Raw genomic sequence first — 22,095 nt, forward strand, 5'->3', positions numbered from 1 at the left:
ATACAAAGTTTGCTGTGAAAACTGAACCTCAACCTAACCGAAGAGAGAGTCATATCCCGACTTTTTTTTCTTTGATAAAGTCCATACAAATTTCGAAATTATAGATATAATTATTACTTTTTTATTCTGTAGTAAGCAAGTCTAATAATTAACTCTTTCAATTGAGAATGAAGTCAATAAGTATGCTGTTAAAATTTATAATTTACCAAAAATTATGAGTGTATTTCATACTATACTTTTATAACAACACATAACTAAACCCTCATTTTATATCTTTATTTCAATAAAGCGTGTTACAAATGAGCAGTGTTTTATCTTGACAATATCTATTCAAAAAATTAAATGCATTCATAAATTGCAGAATTATGCGCCTTTTCTACGTTGCTTTTACTTAAATATTAAGCATTGATAAAAGTAGAATGAGCTGCCCGCGAACACAGGCCTTGTCAAATAAAATTTTAAAATTATCCATCCTGATTCATTTATTGATAAAACCTATACACGTACATGCCATTAAATACTTCAGCTGTTTTCAAAATACGAACGGTAGAAAAAGAAAAAGTTTTCTCATTACAAATCAAAGAGAAATATAAATGAAATTTATCATATTCAGTCATACTGAATCTAGAACACAAAGGCAAAGATTCAGTCATACAAGTTAAAATTTTACAATGATAAAAACTGGCATTATAATTAAAGTCATACATGTTAAAATTTTACAATGATATAAACTTGCATAATTCAATCTTACAAGTTATGACTGTACAATATTGTAAACAAAGCAAGCATTTTATTTACCAAAATGTTCAATCAGCCTTGAATTAAAAATATATACCGATTTTCACAACTTTAAATCTATCTTGGCTTCTTTTTTACAAATAAATTGGTATCTATTGTAACATGGCCGGTCAAACCATAAACTTGAAAAGCCACTGATCGCAACACAATTCTCACGAGTACCTCCATTGGGTTCATTGGCTCTAAAATTTCTGAAAATATAAACATAATTTACTTTTATATTTTTTTTTCTTATTTTCACGTTTGATGTTGCGTACTGATCATGAAATTCACTAACAGACTAGCATATGTATTAGTATAAAGGAGAGCAATCCTTGTATATTTTCATGTAACTATTTTGTGTTTAATGCTTCCGAGGGATCAATCTTTCTCTAAATGTTTATTGATTATACGTACGTGAATGATGCAGGTTGACCAGTTCTTTCTGATATCCAAGTACCCTCCTCCTTCTCATCAGAATAACCCACCCATGCGACAAAATAACGTGATTTTGTTAATTTCACGATAGTAGAATTAACTGCTTCAATATTTTCAAAATCAATCAAGGTTGCTCCTAAACGCTTACAATGAGCACGAGCTTCACTGAACGTTTTTAACTCATAAATATACAAATAACAATACGATGAATATTCTGTCCAGTCCAATGGACATGTAAAATCATAGTTTACCAAATGTTCAAAGTTTATCAAGTTTTCTAAGTTTATCAAGTTTGCAGAAATTAAAACATTTAAAAGATTAGCTTGAGTTTCTTTTAAAGCTTCTATTTCTCTCTGCTGGACACTTATCAACTTCTCTGTGGTGTCACTCTTTAGAGACACTTCCCTCATATCTTTAACATTATTTGTGATTATTTCGTCCAGTTTGCTCAGATTTGTTCGGATGTTGTCATTAATTGTTGCATTGATCATTTCTAGAGTGCTTTCTATTTCTTCTTTTTCATCTTTGAGTTCGTTTTTTAGCTCTGAGAAGTTCTTATTAAGCAGATCAGTTTGTTCATTCACTAGACCCGTAAGATTTTCCACTTGATCTCTTGTCCATTGTTTTTCCCTATTAAGTCCTAACGACACTAGTATTCGGCTTGACTTTAGAAGTTGAACACATTTTGTAGAACAAGTCTTCTTCTCTTTTTCTGTCTGTTGGTGCTGTATAGGACACATTTGATCCTTGAAATTTATCAAAGAATTGTTAAGCTCCTCGAAGTTTTGTTGCAATGATTTTGCCAGTTTGTTGTCCGAATTTATTCGTGATTCAATTATACTAATTCGTGTTTCTACACCACCAATTCTTTTTTCTATGATATCAAATCTGTCTCTTCTTTTTGCATACACAATAGAAACAAGTACAAATAAAAAGAAGAAAATTGCCACTGTATTTTCCATTATATTGATCATCGTTTTCATAACGTTTACGTTAAAAATATCTTGAAAAAAATCAATGAAACGTTTGAAATTAAAAATTGTTAGAACAAGTTTTTTAAATATCAAATACACTTTTGAGAAGAAATAGAAGAAACAGGTTTGGGCTCACTTGCCTCGTATATTCGTTTATTTGGCATGTTAAAAAAACAAAAGATACAAAATCAACGATAAAATTTTAATGTACGAAAGACCGTTGGGGACATTTCAATTCTTGATTTCATCTTCGTGGATTTACAATTTTAACTTCATAAATTCACGTTTTCAACATACGGAATTCTCGAATTTATGATTTAAACTTCATAAATTTACGATTTCAACTTCATTAATTCACGATTTTAACATCAAGAATTCACGATTTCAACTTCATGAATTCACGATTTCAACTTCACGAATTCACGATATCCTTTCATGAAGTCTTGTTTTGAACTTCACAATTTCAACCTTACGAATTCAAGATTAATTCTTCACGAAGTTGAAATCGTGAAGTTGAATGAGTGAATTCGTAAATTCTGCATGTTGAAATTGTGAATTCATGAAGGTGAAATTGTGAATTGTGAAGATGAACCGAGTACTACCGGTTTTTTGCATTGATACTATATACATAAAAAATATTGTTTAGTGGATATATCTCATACCGTATTTCTCCTATTTAACACCCGACCCGTCGATACTATGCCCCCCATTCCGTCGTGGCCATGCATTATCTATTTAAAACTCAATATTAATCTAAAACAAACATGTTTGCAATGGCAGAAAAAAACAACAAAAGAAAACAACAAACAAACAACAACAACAACAAAACAACAACAAGAAGTATCTTTCAAAAAGATACTCGGCCGAAGTAAGACTGGTTAGCATGCAAATTATATTATTTCTTAGTTTACAATACAAAAAGAATTGTAAGCAGTGCTTGCATAACAATAACATAATAATTATTCCTTGTAGCTATGGAAATTCCCGTTTTGTAAAGAACTATCATCATGATTGTACATTTTATTTTAGAACTTTCCTTTAAATTTGTTTTATAGTAACAACAACTATCCCATACATTTTATTTTAGAGCTATCCTTAAAATGTTATTTTAGAATGGTAAGAACTATCCATTACATTTTATTATAGAATGGTAAGAACTTTCCTTTACCTTTTATTATAGAATGACCAATGAGATTCACCGATTTCAGATTGCAATTCTAAAAACATTAATTTTTAAGGAAATCCAACCGATAACAGACGGACATCGTCCGAACCAAAAATAGAAAAGCATTAAAATAATTTATCAATCGGAACATTCTCGGCTATTATCTATAATTACCTCGGAAACAATACGGATTTAAAGTAGTTCTACCACGTGGTTTCAGATGTAAACAGAACCAGATAATGTAAAACAAATCTATGTAAAGAAAAGTAATGTCTGTTTCGGTACACTTATGATTGAAAATATGTCTGACAACAATTTGTAATTTAAATATGTCCACTGATGTACAATTTTAAACAAATCCGACTAAATGTCAACAGGTTGGTTTTTTGTACTTTCGGTTTCTACAACCATAATAATAAATAAAGAAATAATGTATTGTTTGCTTTTGTATCTATAAATTCACTTATTTTAGGTAGACTTTTACCACATATATTGGAAATAAACTTGTGAACAATTCCCAGCATTTTTTTACTATTTGTTTACACGTTTAGTTTCTTAGCGTAGGTTAGACCGAAATGCCGCATCCGTTCTGTGTATTCATACTATTGTGTTCGAGGTCCTTTTTCGAAGACTGACGGAAAGGGCCGAAAAGTTGCGATTGGTAATTTATTCTTGATATATATTTACCAAAGTCGTTGTCATCTACTTATATTATGTTACTTTTCGGCATAATGGACATAGGATCAGGATTCTTCAAAAAAAAATAAAATAGACATTGCCATGGGAAGATGCTTGTACTCGGAGATATACGGTTCTTGTTGGAGAAGCATGCACTTTGTATTCCTACATGTATGTTACATAAACCGGTTTAGTGCCTTGTATATACTAGTATATACTTCAGACACATGACGTTGCAACGATAATGCAAAGTGACAGCTGATATCTGCATTCGACACGTCGCATAACACGTATGACTACAATATAACATACAAATCTTAAATGACATTGTGCATTGACATTACGTCTGTCGTGCGTTGTGTTGATTGTTGATTGAATATCTACATTAAATGTGGCACTAACTGGATGTCGTAGTTTGGTTTCATTTATATTTTACATCCACATCGTGGGAAAAGCCTTCAAACAGAAACGACAGCCAATAAAAACAGCACTTGTTTTGTTAGAACAGATGTTAGATTGACGTAACCTTGGATATTATTCATTTATCTTAGATTTCTCAGATGAAGCATGTTTTTCCTGGCAAGTACACAAGTGTCATAAACCAGTGCTTGTTTATGGAAAGCCATACATGTCTTATATTGTTCTTTTTCAATTTATTTACCATGTGGTTCACTTCGATAACTTATGAATTATTTAAAACACCTTGTTATGAAACCATTACATAAATCCACAGTTACAATATGTCAAAACATGCATGCAGTCAGTTTATGAAACCAAGGTAGCTTTATATAAGTTGATTTTCTCAATATATGATATCAATTCTTCTATACTACTATATAATACCAAAGTTACAATATATGGAACCAGATAACCTTATATGAATCCGAATTATCAATATGTTAATTCATTTTTTCAATATCTAAAATCATGTCGTCAGTGTATGAAATCAAAGTATCAATATCTAAGTTGATTTTGGCATTACATGTATATGATACCAATTCTTCAATATATGGTAACAAAATAGCCAGGTATTGAACCAAATATTCTTTATATGAAACTGAATTATCAATATATTTATTTATTTTTACAATACACAAATGTATATGAAACCATTTAATCAATGAACGAAACCGAAGGAGCTATAGATTTCTATATATTAAGTGGATTCTTTCATAATATGATACCAGTTTTATAAAATGACATATTATTGCATATATGGTTTCATTTTATGAAAATCAACATAATTTTATATATTAACTATGCGGTTCCATACATTGATAAAATGGTTTATTGTAACACTCCTCGTGATTTTGTCACTGTATACAAAGAAGAAAAACGGTGTTAAACTGACAATAAACATTGGCAAGGGACTACTTGTATATGCGGCTGTTATGTTTTCTCCCTCGATTATATAGTTTACACATACTTTTAAAGCAACAGTAAAAAACATTTTTATTGATATTTTTAGTTCTTATAATGTTTTCTTTTCATACAATACTGAATAATATCTCACATACACTAACGTCAGAGATTTGATCCATACCAGTAAATACTTTTTGACAAAACGGCGCAAATCCGTTACCAGCGTAATGACGTCATCATTACGTACACAACTCATTCATAAACGCCCTAGAATGACATCATTTCAAACATACAAAAATGATTAATTGGGCACTGATGTAAACACAATACAATCCAGTCTGAGACGTAAGTTTTTATTGTTGAAAATTTGATAAAATAACTTTTTTTCTTATTATTTATTTTGATTATAATTTCTAAATCTTATCAACAGTAGGGTGCGAAATCGAAAAGAGTTATACGAAAATTGGCACCTGAAGTATTTCCATTTGAAAGAATATAACATGATCTTCATTATTTTGTCTTGTTAGAAACGAAATAATATTGGTCTGAGCAGTGTTTGAAATGAAAACCTGCTATCAATGCAAGGTGAAAATCAACTAATATACTGTTTCTTCATTGATTAAGTGCCTTCATAAATTGTAAAAATAAATTCATATAGGCCTACTGATAATTCGGTTCCATATTAAGATATCTGGTTTACTACAGTGCTACTTTTGTAACATTCATAGAACAACTGGTATCATATAATGTGATAATCAACTTATTTATTGCCACTTCAGTGTTTCATACATGTAAAGTATAAATTGAACTAATATATAGACATTTCGGATTCATATAAGGATATCTGGTTCCATATGTAGCTACTTTTGTACCATATATTGAAGAATTGGTATCATATTTATTGAAAATAAACTGATATATAGCTTCTTGGATTTCATACACTGATGGTTTTGTTTCATATATTGTAACTATAGATTAATATAATGGCTTCCGGTTTATAAAAGGGTCATTTCAATTCATGTATAGTGGAAGTGAACTTATATATAATCCGCATGATTGGTTAAATTTATTGGAAAAGAACAATATAAGACAGCCATGGCTTTCCATACCTGTTGACTGTAAAACAGCAGGGGCCTTGTTTTGCTGTACACTTGCCATACTATAACTTACCGAGATAGGACGAGATGCTGCATGCATGCATGTGTTAGCAGTTAATTATATATTTTAAAACGTTTTTATATAAACACGTATCCTGTTTTCTCTGTCATCATGCCAACTTTCTAAGAAAGTGCTTCACAAATATTTTTCTTTAGTGCAACTTTTGCTGACCGAATTTCTATAGAGAAATAACCTATTTATAACAACAGAAGCACTTCACAGTAAATTTAACCTCTTTAGCAGTACAGCATTACCTTAGCAAAAACAAAAATCTTCGTCTCCCAAAACGAGGTTGCTCGGTAAATATCTGTAATCATGATCAAAACTAAGATTACGTAGTAACAATTTTAGAATCGATAGCTTTATTTTATGATTACTACTTTCAACGGGCAGGACTTGAAATGGTTGCACTTTTTAAAGTGAACGAAATGGTTGCACAATTGGTTAAAGCGAACGAAATGGTTGCACACTTGGTTAAAGCGAACAAAATGATTGCACACTTGGTTAAAGCAAACGAAATGGTTGCACACTTGGTTAAAGCAAACGAAATGGTTGCACACTTGGTTACAGCAAACGAAATGGTTGCAAACTTGGTTTAAGCAATCGAAATTGTCGAACACTTGGTTAAAGCGAACAAAATGGTTTCACACTTGGTTAAAACAAACGAAATGGTTGCACACTTAGTTAAAGCGAACGTAATGTTTGCACATTTGACAAATTAAATGGCGACCGAGAAATGAAAATTTATAACGGTCGTTCATATTTTGGTCAGGACAGTGGGTTTGTATGTTATTTTATATATATGAATATCCCATATTATTAAATCAGCGTTAATGTCACAATCAGCTTTCGGTTTCAGCTTCCTGTGTTCTAATTTGACAAAGGTATTGTAGATATAAACATGTGCATATTTTTAGATTTGACAAGTGACTATTCGGGTCGGTTGTCTACTCATTTATTCAAATCTGTAAGTTTAGAAGTTTATAAAACAAAACAGCCTATGTTTCTGTCATTACTGTATAAATCTTTTAGCTTGTTATAACGTCTATAACGTCTCAATACACATAGATATCCTGTTCAAAAGTCCCCCTCGTATAGATCAGATGGCCTCGTGTTTCGTTGCTCTTTCTATTACAAAACAGCATTAGCAGGGGGTCGAACGTATAGCGGGTAGATATTTTTTAAGCGAGGTAAATGGTGCGAAACGGAATAATGGCGGGTTTTAAACTATAAACACATTTCAGAGTGAGTGTATTTTATAAATATGTAACAGTCATTGACGGTTAATTTTTTGTGGATGATGTGGGGCTCTGACCTACATGACATACATGTATTTCCTCGAAATCATAGGAGCTTAGGTAAAAAGTAAAAATGGTTAATGAAGGTAAACTGGCAATACCTGATTTTGTGTCCGTTACAAAGTAATTTATAATAAGTTCTTTTAATTTGATTTTCAATGAAATGTATTAGTCCGTTTACTTACTGTGACGTAGGACTGCCATATGTTTTGTATGATTCCGCGTTACTTCTTGGACTATTCTAACGTTATTCTCAAATTCGAGCGTTTGTTTCCCCTTTAATTCCAAATGTCAATATTGGGGACCTAGACATGTTACCTCTAAACATATTGCCTGATTTCTTGGTATCATAATGACAGAGGAATGACATTTCATCTTGAATCAAACGGAACACTGTTGGTTCTACTTTGGTGCCCGTTCGTGCCTTAAATTATGCACCGGTGGAGAGGCGGGAGGTGGGACGGGTGCAACTGAGGTCTTCCTCCATCAGTAATGCTAGAAAGACACTGTGTGATCTGTTCTTTGTTAATGCAACGTAAAATCCCCCTCGCCACCCCCACACACCAAAAATAAAGAAAGAAATAATTAAAATCTTATCTAAGCTTGTATCTTTCATCATACAATGATTTAACTTTAACACGTTAAAAACCTTTGCATGTTTTATGTTTCAAACACATAATTAATCTCGGAAAAATATGCTATGATCATAATTGATGTTTATATCTTTCTTATGCATGTATTCATTTTATGTTAATATGTTGATTACTTGTAAATATATTGTCCTCATGGGTCTATGACCTTCTGGAATTTACTTGAATAAAATCTTTAAAAATCTTTATCATATGATGTTTATATTATATGAACGCATGCAATGTAAATAAAACAACAAACTAACAACCCCCACCCTCACGCAAAAAAAGGAGGCAAGACTTAAGTTATTATTTAATTGTTTAAGAGGTTTGCGTTTGCATGTACATTGTATATCATTAAAAAAAGAACTGACTTGCAACAGTAAATATTACCTTTAGTCTATATAGGAGTTTAGTGTTCTCCATGTCTTTATATTCCAGAAAATGGTGGAATAAGTAAAGTGCAGACTATTATGAATATTGTAAGCTGGCGTCTGTTTATTTGAATCTTGCATGCAAGCGCAACATATTAAACATATTAAATATTGAATATTTGAACATAACATTCCACGAATCATCTTATTTTTGCTGTAAAATACATGTTTTGATCTCCAAACATTGTATATATTACAATTTATACTTTTTTACACTTTATGAAAATTAACTTTTCGTATTCGTATTTATAAAATAACGGTATAAAATGAATCTAAAAGCATATAAAGTTGACTGGCTGCCCATTATAAATTTTCATTCAAATGGACGTTATAATTATTGCAGACTTCATAACACATCATGGGTATCCATAAACAGGTTTTTTCCCAATTTTTTTATATATAAAAAAACATTTAGACCCGTTAACAGTCTTTAGAAGAGGTGTGTAAACTTTGCAGTAGCATGACCAATTGTGTGATAGTGAATTTGTCCCCGAGCGAGTAAATAGCTAGCCAACGTGTAAACTCCGTGCAATTTACAGTTAACTTGTTTATACGCTGTGTGATTTAGGCAGGGAAGATTGAGCGACTTCAGGTTTGAACGTTTTTATTCTAAGTTTATTTGTATTTTGTCTATGCAATGTTACATGCTTGAAGTGTAAAACTGTTTCTTTTAAATTACATGATAGATTACATGTTCAATTCATTGGATTAAATTTTATATGTTTTACTATACATCACTGTGAGTAGTCGAGCAAGGACCTTGCTCGCCAAGGTGATCTGTAGTAAAGGTATAATGGTACATTTTCTTTCTTTATTTCAGTAAAGGAAATTAGTATACAATTATGGTTTATTTTAAATAATTATTAGGGAAAAGATAATTAAATGCATATTATCTGATTATGCAGACAGGTTAAAAAACCTGATCAGACTTATAACATAAAAAGTCACATTTCTAAAAAGTGATAAAGATACTTTTTTAAAACTTTGTTTATTGAACAAAATATATTACACAAACAGAAAGAAAACATATTTGGTTACAGTCACTTTTGTGATAATCGTTTCTACTTTTTCATGTTTTCATAACACATAATAACTGATAATTTTGAACTCCTTCAAATATATGTTACATGTACAAATGCAAAGTATAAAAGAAAATTGGTTAAATAAATTCTTTATGTACTAATTCATTGCGCCAACACCTATCAGCATACATTTCATTCAGTTTTCAGGGAAAACTTTAAAGTGAGATGTTCAATGTCAAAGAGTTTTCAAAATATTTATGCCAGAAACAAAATATTACATCCAAATATATAAAATAAATATACAGGCGTTGAGCAAAATGAAGTTGTTGGATACATTTCTGTTAAGAAATTTACATTACAACATATTTTTTTATGAACTTCAAATATTTTGTTTCCTGAAAATGGGAAATAAAGGGAAATAATTCTAAGAAATTTAAAGGCAACCAAAATCTTTTTGATTTTGATTTGTGTCATATATAATGCTTTAATAAACAAAACAAATTAAAAAGAAGCATATTTATTATTTTTTCTAGAAATATGATTTTATATGATGAGCCCATTCGAGCATATTAACCAGCCTGTTATGCTACAGAAAATCATATTAATTAAAATCTTCAGAAATGTCAAACATGTGTTTAATAGTTTTAATTATATATTTAGAGCATATTAGATGTTTAACAGCTGAAGAAAGAAGCGCCGAATGTGCACTAATGTGTTTAAAGGTAGTAGATGTAACAGGGTCTTATTTTTAAGATCTAAGCTTACTGTTGAATTTCATAATTTTGCAAAGGGAGACAAATTCGCCGGTCTTGTCTGATACTTTTCAAGGGAGATTACTCCATTGGTTTTAACTGATTTCATGTTAGTAATCTAAGGAATCAAATGATTATTATGTCATGCTATTTCTTGATGGGAAAGTCATTGAGTCTTTGTTGTTGTAAAGAAGAGATATTAGAATGATTGATATACATGTATAATACACAGTTTGTGTGTATGTTAATGTCAGGGTTGTTGTTCATAATTATTGTTCAACACCTCTTAAACCGGATGGCAGATTTTGCTTAAACTTCCAGGGGTGAACAACCTTAATGTGTAAATGGTAGTAAAGGAAGGATTTTTTGCTGCGACTAAATTTAACAGAATTATAGCCCTTTGTTGATTTTTGCGACGGACGCGCCCTCAGGCGCGTTCAGAGCTATGTCATCTACACATGGGATTTCGTCGGCTACAATCGCTCAATGTGTCCTCAACCGAATAACAGCCCACGAAATAGTACATGAATTTGATCCTATGAAACTCCCATACTTCGTCGGGATATCTTAAAATCTTCCATATTTAGCCTTTTCAATTTCAAATTAAGTTATCCAAGTTAAAATATAAACGTGTTTGATTGATAAAAACGCTGTAGCCCCGTAGTATTATTGCGCAATTATGCAAATAACTGCTGAAACGATTTACCGCTGTCGAAAAAGCAGGACAGCAAATTAATAAGCTCAATAATTCATAGAAAGTATAAGCAGGAAATAAATATTTCCCCATTAAACAAAACATTTTTATTAACAGATCAAAAGTTTTTCGTGACTTTAGAATAACTCGCGCATTAATAAAAGAAGAACTCTTTTCGTGACTCATACCGCGGGTTTAGCTGAATATCCAGCAGTAATAAATTAGACTGCAGTACAATGAAGTTATAATATCATTTCTACTTCCGATTCTTGTGTTTTGTTTACATATTTTTCTAGGTCACGATATGAGTTAACCTGCTATGAGATTATAATAGCCTTCGACCAGAAGATAACACTATTCTAAAAATAGATTCTGCATCATCTGTGCTGACTTTCGGACGAGTACACATTATACATGTAATAAACCAGCGGATACTTACTTTGTTTACATGCGATACTTTAAGAAATTCTATACAATTGTAAGAAGCAAACAAGTTGAAAATGGAATTTAGTGTGAAATTGAAAGGGACAACTAAACACTGTAGTGCTTAAGTGACGTAAATGAAAAAAAAACTAAAAAATACACCATTAATTGCTGATGATTTTAACCAAAAATTTTTTTAATGAGACATATCCAAGAGAAATAAAAATACAAATGACTTAAATATTTTATTGTCTATATGCCCACTATGATATAACACGAAGCAATTCTTATTAACATTCTCACATGTATTATGTATTATGATTGAAGTTTATTTGCATGGTTTTATTTTAGAAATATTTCGTTGACAGTTTTTTTTCTATTCATATATCATTTCTTGGAATAAATCGATAAGGACACTGATTTACAAGTTTGACCAGAGTTTTTAGGCATAAATTTCATTCTGTATTTAAAAATTTGGACTTGTTCTGCTTGAAAGTAGAAAATCTGAATTATATCAGATTGGGACACATAAAATATATTGCTCTACAAATCTCGAACTTGTATGGAACAAATTTTCTCTGTTATATCTTTTGTGTTGTTTTTTTTTTCTTAAAAAAAGCCTTAATGTCTCTCCGGTTGCATGTCCGTCGCATTCAGTGCTGCAGCACTTTGATTTCACTTTATACGATATAGAGATTTTGTGAACGCAACTTCTCTTAAACCGGATGGCAGATTTTGCTTAAACTTCCAGGGATGAACAACCTTAATGTGTAGATGAAAGTAAAGGAAGGAATTTTTGCTGCGACAAAATTTAACAGAATTATGGCCCTTTGTTGATTTTTTCACTATATACCATATATATATGTTGTCAGTTGGGGCATCCGTTAGTTCTAGTTTTATTAGATCTTAATATGTTTTACTTCTTACCTTTGTATGTTACTGACGAATGCTAGTGTGATGCTGCTTGTCTTCTCTATTTGTTAACGCAATGCTATTTGTCTTATTTATTATAACCGTTTTCTTCATTTATCATACTTTAAACATGTGTTTTATATTACAGAAGTCGGTGTAAAAAGCTTATCAGAGCTTATGTTTATTGTTGATGCATCCGACTTATAAATTTACTTGACTTGACTTGAGAAAATTAGTGTTTTGTGGTCAAGTTCTTTATTTTTTAAGTTGGTATGTATTTGTCCATAGGAACTCGAGAACGGGACCGCAGATTGCGGCGCATATTTTCGATCGTGTAACGGTTTTTAAAAACGTTTCTGCTACATCTAAATATCTTTAAGAATTATCCGAGCATATGGCCTCAAACAATATATTATCACTTGAACCTAATCTGTTACTTTTAAAACTGGTCAAATTTTACGGTATTATAAAATCAAAGTGCTGCAGCACTGAATGCGACGGACATACAACCGGAGAGACATTAAGGTTTTTTTTAGAAAAAAACAAAACAAAAACATAACACAAAATATATAACAGAGAAAATTTGTTCCATACAAGTTCGAGATTTGTAGAGCAATATATTTTGTGTCCCAAACTGATATAACAGATTTTCTACTTTCAAGCACTTAAATACAGAATGAAATTTATGCCTAAAAACTCTGGTCAAACTTGTAAATCAGTGTCCTTATCGATTTATTCCAAGAAATGATATGTAAATAGAAAAAAAATACTGTCAACGAAATATTTCTAAAATAAAACCATGCAAATAAACTTCAAGCATAATACATTATACATTTGAGAATGCTATTTAGAATTGCTTCGCGTGTTATATCATAGTGGGCATATAGACAATAAAATATAAGTCATTTGTATTTTTATTTATCTTGGATATGTCTCATTAAAAAGTTTTAGTTAAAATCATCAGCAATTAATAGTGTATTTTTTAGATTTTTTTTTTATTTACAAGGTAAAGATGTAGAGGCAAGAGCACATCGTTTTTATTTTAATTTAAATGTCACTTAAGCACTACAGTGTTTAGTTGTCCTTTTCAATTTCACACTTAATTCCATTTTCAACTTGTTTGCTTCTTACAATTGTATAGAATTTCTTAAAGTATTGCATGTAATCCGCTGGTTTATTACATGTATAATGTGTACTCCCTAATCGCCTGTCCAAAAATCAGGCCAGGTGAAGCAGAATCTATTTTTAGAATAACGTGACCTAGAAAAATATGTTAACAAACCACAAGAATCGGAAGTAGAACTGATATTATAACTTCCTGACCATGAAAGACTACATGGAAAAACTCTCTTCTTACATGCATTTTCAAAAATAGATATTTATACTAACCATTGTACTGTATCTAATTTATTAATAACTGCTGAATATTCAGCTAAACCCGCGGTATGAGTCACGAAAATAGTTCTTCTTTTATTAATGCGCGAGTTATCCTAGAGTCACGAAAAACTTTTGATTTGTTAATAATAATGTTTTGTATAAAGTAGAAATATTTATTTCCTACTAATAATGTCTTGGAACTCAGAGCTTACACCTTTATTGTAGTATAATTTTCTGTCCTACTTTTTCGACAGCGGTAAATCGTTTCGGCAGTAATTTGCATATTGCGCAATAATACTACGGGACTACAACGTTTTTATCAATAATATACGTTTATATTTTAACTTGGATAACTTAATTTGAAATTGAAAAGGCTAAATATGGAAGATTTTAAGATATCCCGACAAAGTATGGGAGTTTTGAAGGATCAAATTCATGTACTATTTCTTGGGCTGTTAATCGGTTTAGGACACTTTGCGCGATTGTAGCCGACGAAATCCCATGTGTAGATGACTTAGCTCTGAACGCGCCTGAGGGCGCGTCCGTCGCAAAAAGACAAGGAGTGACATCCGCCATTTGCCGCAACGTTCGGCATGAGTTTCCCCCCCCCCTTTGGCTACACTTGATTACTATTTTTTCAGAATTGTGTTCCCGTTATCGTTGTCAACCATCAGGTATCGTAACAGTTTAATGTTTACACGTGTTGACATGCACTAGTGTTTGACATGTATAGTCGTCATTATAACGGGCGTATTCGTGTTATGATTTGTTTACATGGAGAAAACAGACACTTTAGTAATATGGTCTAATAGATTTTGCCTAACTGAAAAACAGGAATATTAAAAACATGATCCATAGATAAATATTCAAGGCACTCATCTGGTATTCCTTATTAGGAAATGTGAAAGTTTCCCATGTATTGAGTGACATAAAGAGAGTACTAGAAAAATTAAAACAAAAATCAAGCATATCAAGGGGGGTAACTTACGACGAACGTTGCGGCAAATGGCGGATGTCACTCCTTTTCTTTTTTCAATATACCGTAAATTTGACTGATTTTTAAATTAGCAGATTATATTAAATTGAGATAAGATAATTAAAGACCATCCGCTCGTATAATATAAAAAGATATTCAAAGGTCGGACAAACAATATGTAAAGCTGGTAAGGATTCGGATTTATGCGCCGCAATATGCGGTCCTGTTCCAGAGTTCCTATGGTATTTATCCTGACTGCTGCTTAATGCTTTATTGTAAATATGGAGAATTGCATTATTGTGATTCTTTTCTATTCTGGTCCAGTCCATTGATTGTTAAATTTGTAAAAAAGTATGAGTTTCAGAATGACATGTATCTATCAAGTCACCTTTAATCTTTTATTCACTATAAATATTTTACCTTGCAGTTAACAGTCACTGGTGTGATAGAGAGGAAGTATCAGTTATAAGATTGATGTACTTCACTCATCCCTCAGATGGTAAGTTACATTTGATGTATTGTGTATAATTGTTTGAAGTGTAATATGTGGTACATGTGTGTATAATTCCATAATCTATGCGTATGATTTTTAAGGACTGTTGCTTAGTATGAAGGACTGATTGGCTACTAGACATGTAAATAATTATGTTCTAGATGTGAACATATGATATTAATTAATGTAATGCATTGCTTCTACTTTATATTTACATATTGATATATACTTATTTAAGAGTGTTGTTTGTATCTTATACTTTATGTAACAACCTTAATTGAGGATGGAAAATATATAAATATGACAGATGAGGAATGTAGAAGTCGAATGTGAATATTCTCATTAGTGGGATTCAACACACGACCGCAAGATTAGAAATCTTATGATATACTCTTTCTCCTTTACAGATATATCAAGTTAAGCATACCTTCCGGATTTTACTACATGTGTATTTATATTGCAGTATTATAATGTTTAATTACTTTTAAATGTCATATCAGAGCTCATGTAAAATATTTGTTTGAAATCAAAGAGGAGTTATCTTTCACCTTGAAACAAACGTATGATTCGAAAAAACAACGACAAAAACCGGAACGTTGTTAGTTCTAATTCGGTGCCCGTTTATGCCTTAAATAATGCACGACGGGGGAGGTTGGTTGGCAACTGAGGTCTTCCTCCACTAGTAAGGATTGATTGACGCAATATGACATTTTCTGTGTTGGTGCGACGTAAAAATCACCCCCACTCCACCCCATCCCCCCAAAAAAATAAAGAAAGAAAGAAAAAAAGAAAGACATAAAGAAAATAAATAAATCAAAGTCATGACAAATAAAGTAAAATCTTATTTAAGGTAGTATCTTTCAACACACAATGGCTAAACTTAAACATGTAAAATAAAGACAATACTTAAAGTTATAATTGTTTTTATAAAATAATAAAAAATTTCCTAAAATGTGTTTGTATTAGCATATAACGTTGATATCTGTCCATTATTTATTTTCATTCAAATGGACGTTATAATATTTGCAGACTTGATAGTATTTATTGATTAAACAGGGTTTTCCGAAAATATATATGGTGGAAAATATTAAAAAATTAAAAAATACCAAGACCTGTTACAGTCATTAGAAGAATAGTAAAAAGTTTCGAGTTGCACCATTTGTGTGATTTTGGCACCTACCGATGTGTAAGATCGTGTAAAGAGCTAGTCGTCGTGTGAACTCCGTGCAATTAACAGTTAACTTGTTTATATAGTCTGTGTGGTTTTAGTAAGAAAGATTCAGCGAATTCAGGTTGGCACGTTTTTGTTTATTTGTGTTTCTATTTTTTTAAATCTTTGTTACATGATTGAACGGCCGGCGAATCTGTTTCTATCCATCCATCCATCCATCTATAACATTTTTACGATCAGTTCAAATGCTACTAAAGTTCAAGGAACATTAACATTGTAAGAGCGGTGTTTATAAATAATCTATATTTAAGACGAAAATGCCTAAGTGACAGCTATACTGTTCACAAGGCGACACATCCGACTCGCGGAGTTCTAGTTTTAGAACTGGACTTTAATGAAGGGACGTCCATTGCCGAGTGGTAAATGTCATTTACTTAAAAAAATTGTCCCCAGCACTGCCGGTTTAAGTCCGCCAGGGACTTTGGATTCTTTCATGTGAGGACACTGTTTCCAGCTAGCTTACGGATAATCGGTAATATTACTAAGGTGCCCATTTGTGCCTTAAATAATGTTCGAAGAAGCACCTAAGATAAAGCTGGACAGTCATCCGAATACCTTTAAAGTCCAACATACTAAACTTGTCAAAGAGACCTCGAGAAAACTTTTTGACGGACGATGTCTTTTTCCAAGGCGTAACGGTGTGGCAGTATGGAAAAAAGCAGTATGTAAAATGGGTCAAACCGTTCACGCCTTACTAATTAGGCTATTACTTTTACAGTGTTGGGAGGCAACACTCTAAAATATGGACCTTTACGAGAAGCTTCACAAGGGTCAAAACCAAATCCAATACAAAATGGAGCATAAATTTTCATAAAATACTTTTAGGATAATCTCCGTCACATCGTGATAATGAAAACTTATACCAAGTTTGCTGTGAAAACTGCACCTCAGCTTAACCGAAAAGAGAGTCATATCCCTACTTTTTTTCTTTGATAAAGTCCATACAAATTTCGAGATCATAGATATAATTATTATTTTTTTATTCTGTGGAAAGCAAGTCTTATAATTAACTCTTTCAATTAAGAATAAAGCCAATAAGTATGTTATTTACCAAACATTATGAGTGTATTTCATACTATACTTTAAATAACAACACATAACTAAACCCTCATTTTATATCTTTATTTCCATAAATTTTTAGCGTGTAACAAATGAGTTGGGTTTTTTTTAACTTGACAATATACATTCAAAAAAATAAATGCATGCATACATTGCAGAATTATCCCCTTTTCCACGTTGCTTTTACTTGCATATTAAGCACTGAGAAAAGCGGAATGAGCTGCCAGCAAACACAGGCCTTGTTAAATGAAATTTTAACGTTATCCATCCGGATTCATTTATTGATAAAACCTATACATGTACATGTCATTAAATACTTCAGCTGTTTTAAAAATACGAACGGTAGAAAATGAGAAAGGTTTTCTCACTACAAATCAAAGAGAAATATAATTGAAAATTATCATGGACTGAAAATGAATGAACAAAGATGAAGTATTACAAGTTAAAATTTAACAATGATATAAACTGGCATTATAATTCAGTCATACAATTTATAATTATACAATATTGTAAACAAAACAAGCATTTAAATTACCAAAAGGTTCATTAAGCCTTGAATCAAACATATAATTACACGGATGTCCACTTTACATCTATCTTGGCATCTTTTTTACAAATAAATTGGTATCTTGTGTAACATGGCCTGTCATACCATAGACGCGAGGGGTAATTGATCTCAACACAATTCTCACGAGTACCTCCATTGGGCTGACCATCAAAATTTCTGCAAATATAAACAATATTTACTTTTATAAAAACATATTTTCTTTCTTATTTTCACGTTTGATGTTGCATACTGATCATGAAATTAACTAACAGACTAGCACGTGTGCTAGTATAAAGAATAATAATCCTTGTTAATTGGTTTTATATTGGTATTCACAGCTAGGTTTAAACACTTACGCTTTTCAGAACATACACAAAACGGAATAAACGTATAATCAAATACATACAATGTGGAAATGGATCAGAACGATTTTTTTCAACAACAATTTAAGTGCCTAAAAAATCTAGAGTACTGGATAAAAGTAGCAAACATTTCAGAAGTATAAAGTCGTAATTAAGCTTTTTCGGCCGTATAATCAAATTTTATTTATTTTGCTTTAAATGCTAAATTAATATTCAATATTTTCAAACGACTCTTTTTATGCACTCCATTTTCCCAACTTGGAATCGATATAGATATATTCTCATATCGATCACTGATAATAGATGATAAATCGATATTGAGACGTCCGATTACAATAACGTATTAAATGGCAAACAAAGTTCATATTCAGTTTGACATATAATGCTTAATTGTTTTGATAAACAGGCCATCACTAGTAATAATGCAAAAGCATTTGTTTGATGTTTATAGTCTTTAAAAAAAAGAGCATAATGTCCATTATGTAAAAAATATTCTAAAAGAAAGAACATCAATTTATTCTGCAAAATGACGTCGTCATGTTTTTATTCGTTGTCACAGAAACAATTAACTCAAATAGTTTCCAAGGCTACCGTCAGAAACTGCACCGATATTAAAATACGTGACGTATTAGCTATAATAAGCGGTCACCTTTATATACCGTGTCTATGACTGACCGCAAGAAATTTAATTGTAAGTACCCTGTTTATAGCGTGACTCTGTTTAACATCATTAATCATATCGTAGATATTTTTGCTACACATGTAAATGTTTCTTTAAGAAAAATCATTACTGAGGTAAACAAAGTAAAAACAGTAAAAGGTAAACTTTTACTAGTAAAATATTTATCAATTATTGATTACTGCTCAAGTCGGTGTTAGGGGGCGTGAGGGGTATTGCACTTTTCTTTAATATCCCTCATATGTTCAGACTCAATCAAACCGAGTTTGCAATTTGCATGTAATTATATTGTGATTAATGCTTTCGTGGGACCAATCTTTCTCTAAATTGTTATCAATATACGTACGTGTATGTTGCAGGTTGACCAGTTCTTTCTGATATCCAAGTACCCTCCTCCTTCTCGTCAGAATAACCGATCCACACATCCCCAATAACGTGCTAACCCACCGATAAAAGTATTCTCTGCTTCATTTTCAATGTCAGACAAGGTTGCTCCTAGACGCTTACAATGGGCACGAGCTTCACTGAACGTTTTCCTCTCATCAACATACAAATAACAATACGATGAATATTTTGTCCAGTCCGATGGACATGTATAATAATTTACCAATTTTCTAGAAATTAAAGCATTTAAAAGTTTAGCTTGAGTTTCTTTTAAAGCTTCTATTTCTCTCTGCTGGGCACTTATCAACTTCTCTGTGGTGTCACTCTTTAGAGACACTTCGTTAATATCTTTAACATTATTTGTGATTATTTCGTCCACTTTGCTCAGTTTTGTTTGGAATTTGTCATCAATTTTTGCAGACACTTCCTTGATATCTTTAACATTATTTGTGATTATTTCTAGATTGCTTTCCAATTCTTCTTTTTCAACTTTGAGTTCGTTTTTAAGCTCCGAGAAAATCCTATTTAGCAGATCAGTTTGTTCATGCACTAGACCTGCAAGTTTTTCCACTTGATCTCTTGTCCATTGTTTTTCCTTATTAAGTCCTAACGACACTATTATTCGGCTTGACTTTAGAATTTCAACACGTTTTGGAGAATTAGCCTGCTTCTCTGTTTCTGTCTGTTGGTCCATTATGGGACACATTTGATCCTTGAAAATTAACACAGAATTATTAAGCTCCTCGAAGTTTTGTTGCAATGATTTTGCCAGTTCGTTGTTCAGAATTTATTCGTGTTTCAACTATACTTATTCGTGTTTTCTACACCACCAATTCTTTTTTCTTTGATATCAAATCCCCTGTCTCTCCTTATTGCATCCACCATAGAAACAAATAAAAAAAATAAAGAAGAAAATTGCCACTGTATTTTCCATTACATTGATAATCGTTTTCATAACGCTTACGTTAAAGAATATCTTGAAAATTCAAAGAAAACGTTTGAAATTTAAAAAATTTCTTAAAATAACTATTTTGAAAACATCAAAATCACTTTTTAGAAGAAAAACAGCTATGAGCTCACTTGTCTGTATATTGGTTTATTTCACCGTTTACCTAGAATGTTAAACAAACAAAATATACAAAATCAACGATAAATTTTCTTCTTATCATTTACTAAGCAGTACGAAAGACCGGTCGGGACACTTCAATTCCCGATTTCATCTTCGTGAATTTACAATTTAAACTTCATAAATTTACGTTTTCAACATACTGAATTCTCGAATTCATGATTTCAACTTCATAAAATTTACGATTTAAACTTCATGAATTCACGATTTCAACTTCATAAATTCACGATTTCAACATCAAAATATACGATTTCAACTTAATGAATTCACGATTACAATTTCACGAATTCACGATATCATTTCATGAATTCTTGTTTTGAACTTCTCAATTTCAACTTTACGAATTCAAGATTTAACCTTCACGAATTTGAAATCGTGAAGTTGAATAAGTGAATTCGTAAATTCTGCATGTTGAAATCGTGAATTCATGAAGGTGAAATTGTGAATTCGCGAAGATAAACCGAGAAATCAAGAAGTAAAATGTAATCAACCGGTATTTTGCATTGATACTATATAAATAAAATTATATAGTTTTGTGGATATATTCTGATAACATTAAGCATACCGTATTTCTCCTATTTAACACCCCACTCCGTCGATACTATGTCCCATATTCCGTCGCGGCCAAGTATTATCTATTTGAAACTTAATATTATTTTAAAACAAACCTCTTTTGCAATGGCAAAAAAACCCCACAAAACACACAAAAACACGAACAAAACAACAACAAAAAAACAACAACAAAAAACTTGAAGTATGTTTCAAAAGGTACTCGGCCGAATTAAAACTGGTTAGCATGCAAAATTATGTTATTTCTTAGTTTTCAATACAAAAAGAAATGTTAGAAGTGCTTGCATAACAATGACATAATAATTACTTCTTGTGGCGATGAAAATTCCCATTTTGTTAACATTGAAATTTAAATAATAGCACACTTATATTGATGATTTTTCAAGGTAGGACAACTTCTATTTTAGGGTGTCTCTTTCACTTGTTTTACGTTTGACGTTATAAATTTTGTTATCGTAAACAAATTAAGCGACAAGTTAAAGAACTATCATAATTCTTGTCCATTTTATTCAAGAACTTTCCTTAAAATTTTGTTTTATAGTGACAAAAACTATCCCATACATTTCATTTTAGAG

General features: G+C 31.4%; 3 protein-coding genes across 11 annotated transcripts in view; 1 reads left to right on the top strand and 2 right to left on the bottom strand.

The window, feature by feature from the left end:
• Positions 1-261: 261 nt before the first annotated feature.
• LOC132725617 (CD209 antigen-like) lies at positions 262-2,351 on the bottom strand. Its single transcript, XM_060710762.1, has 2 exons — positions 1,195-2,351; positions 262-989 (listed from the first exon to the last, which is right to left on the bottom strand). Exons 1-2 carry the CDS (start codon positions 2,196-2,198, stop codon positions 842-844), a joined length of 1,152 nt encoding a protein of 383 aa, XP_060566745.1. The 5' UTR covers positions 2,199-2,351; the 3' UTR covers positions 262-841.
• A 6,999-nt stretch (positions 2,352-9,350) lies between these two features.
• Positions 9,351-22,095, top strand: part of LOC132725620 (uncharacterized) — a 61,504-nt gene continuing 48,759 nt past the window's right edge. The window contains exons 1-3 of one of the 9 annotated variants that reach the window (XM_060710764.1): positions 9,351-9,505; positions 10,596-10,657; positions 15,497-15,568. In XM_060710764.1, coding sequence (XP_060566747.1) covers positions 10,636-10,657; positions 15,497-15,568 — 94 coding nt within the window. In that variant the 5' untranslated portion in view covers positions 9,351-9,505; positions 10,596-10,635. The other 8 variants (XR_009625088.1, XR_009625086.1, XR_009625087.1 and 5 more) reach the window with 8 other exon arrangements.
• On the bottom strand, positions 17,902-20,693 carry LOC132725619 (C-type lectin domain family 12 member B-like). Its single transcript, XM_060710763.1, has 2 exons — positions 19,787-20,693; positions 17,902-18,576 (listed from the first exon to the last, which is right to left on the bottom strand). The coding sequence occupies exon 1, from the start codon at positions 20,528-20,530 to the stop codon at positions 19,844-19,846; it is 687 nt and encodes a 228-aa protein (XP_060566746.1). The 5' UTR covers positions 20,531-20,693; the 3' UTR covers positions 17,902-18,576; positions 19,787-19,843.

This window comes from Ruditapes philippinarum, unplaced genomic scaffold, assembly GCF_026571515.1.
Source record: "Ruditapes philippinarum isolate M1 unplaced genomic scaffold, ASM2657151v2 ctg311_1_1_1_1, whole genome shotgun sequence".
NCBI classification, from domain to species: domain Eukaryota; kingdom Metazoa; phylum Mollusca; class Bivalvia; order Venerida; family Veneridae; genus Ruditapes; species Ruditapes philippinarum.

Coding starts and splice junctions, on each gene's coding strand:
- LOC132725617 (XM_060710762.1), bottom strand. CDS start 2,198: ATGAAAACGATGATCAATATAATGGAAAATACAGTGGCAATTTTCTTC. Junction 990..1,194: donor GGTCAACCTGCATCATTCAC/GTACGTATAATC, acceptor TTATATTTTCAG/AAATTTTAGAGCCAATGAAC.
- LOC132725619 (XM_060710763.1), bottom strand. CDS start 20,530: ATGTGTCCCATAATGGACCAACAGACAGAAACAGAGAAGCAGGCTAAT.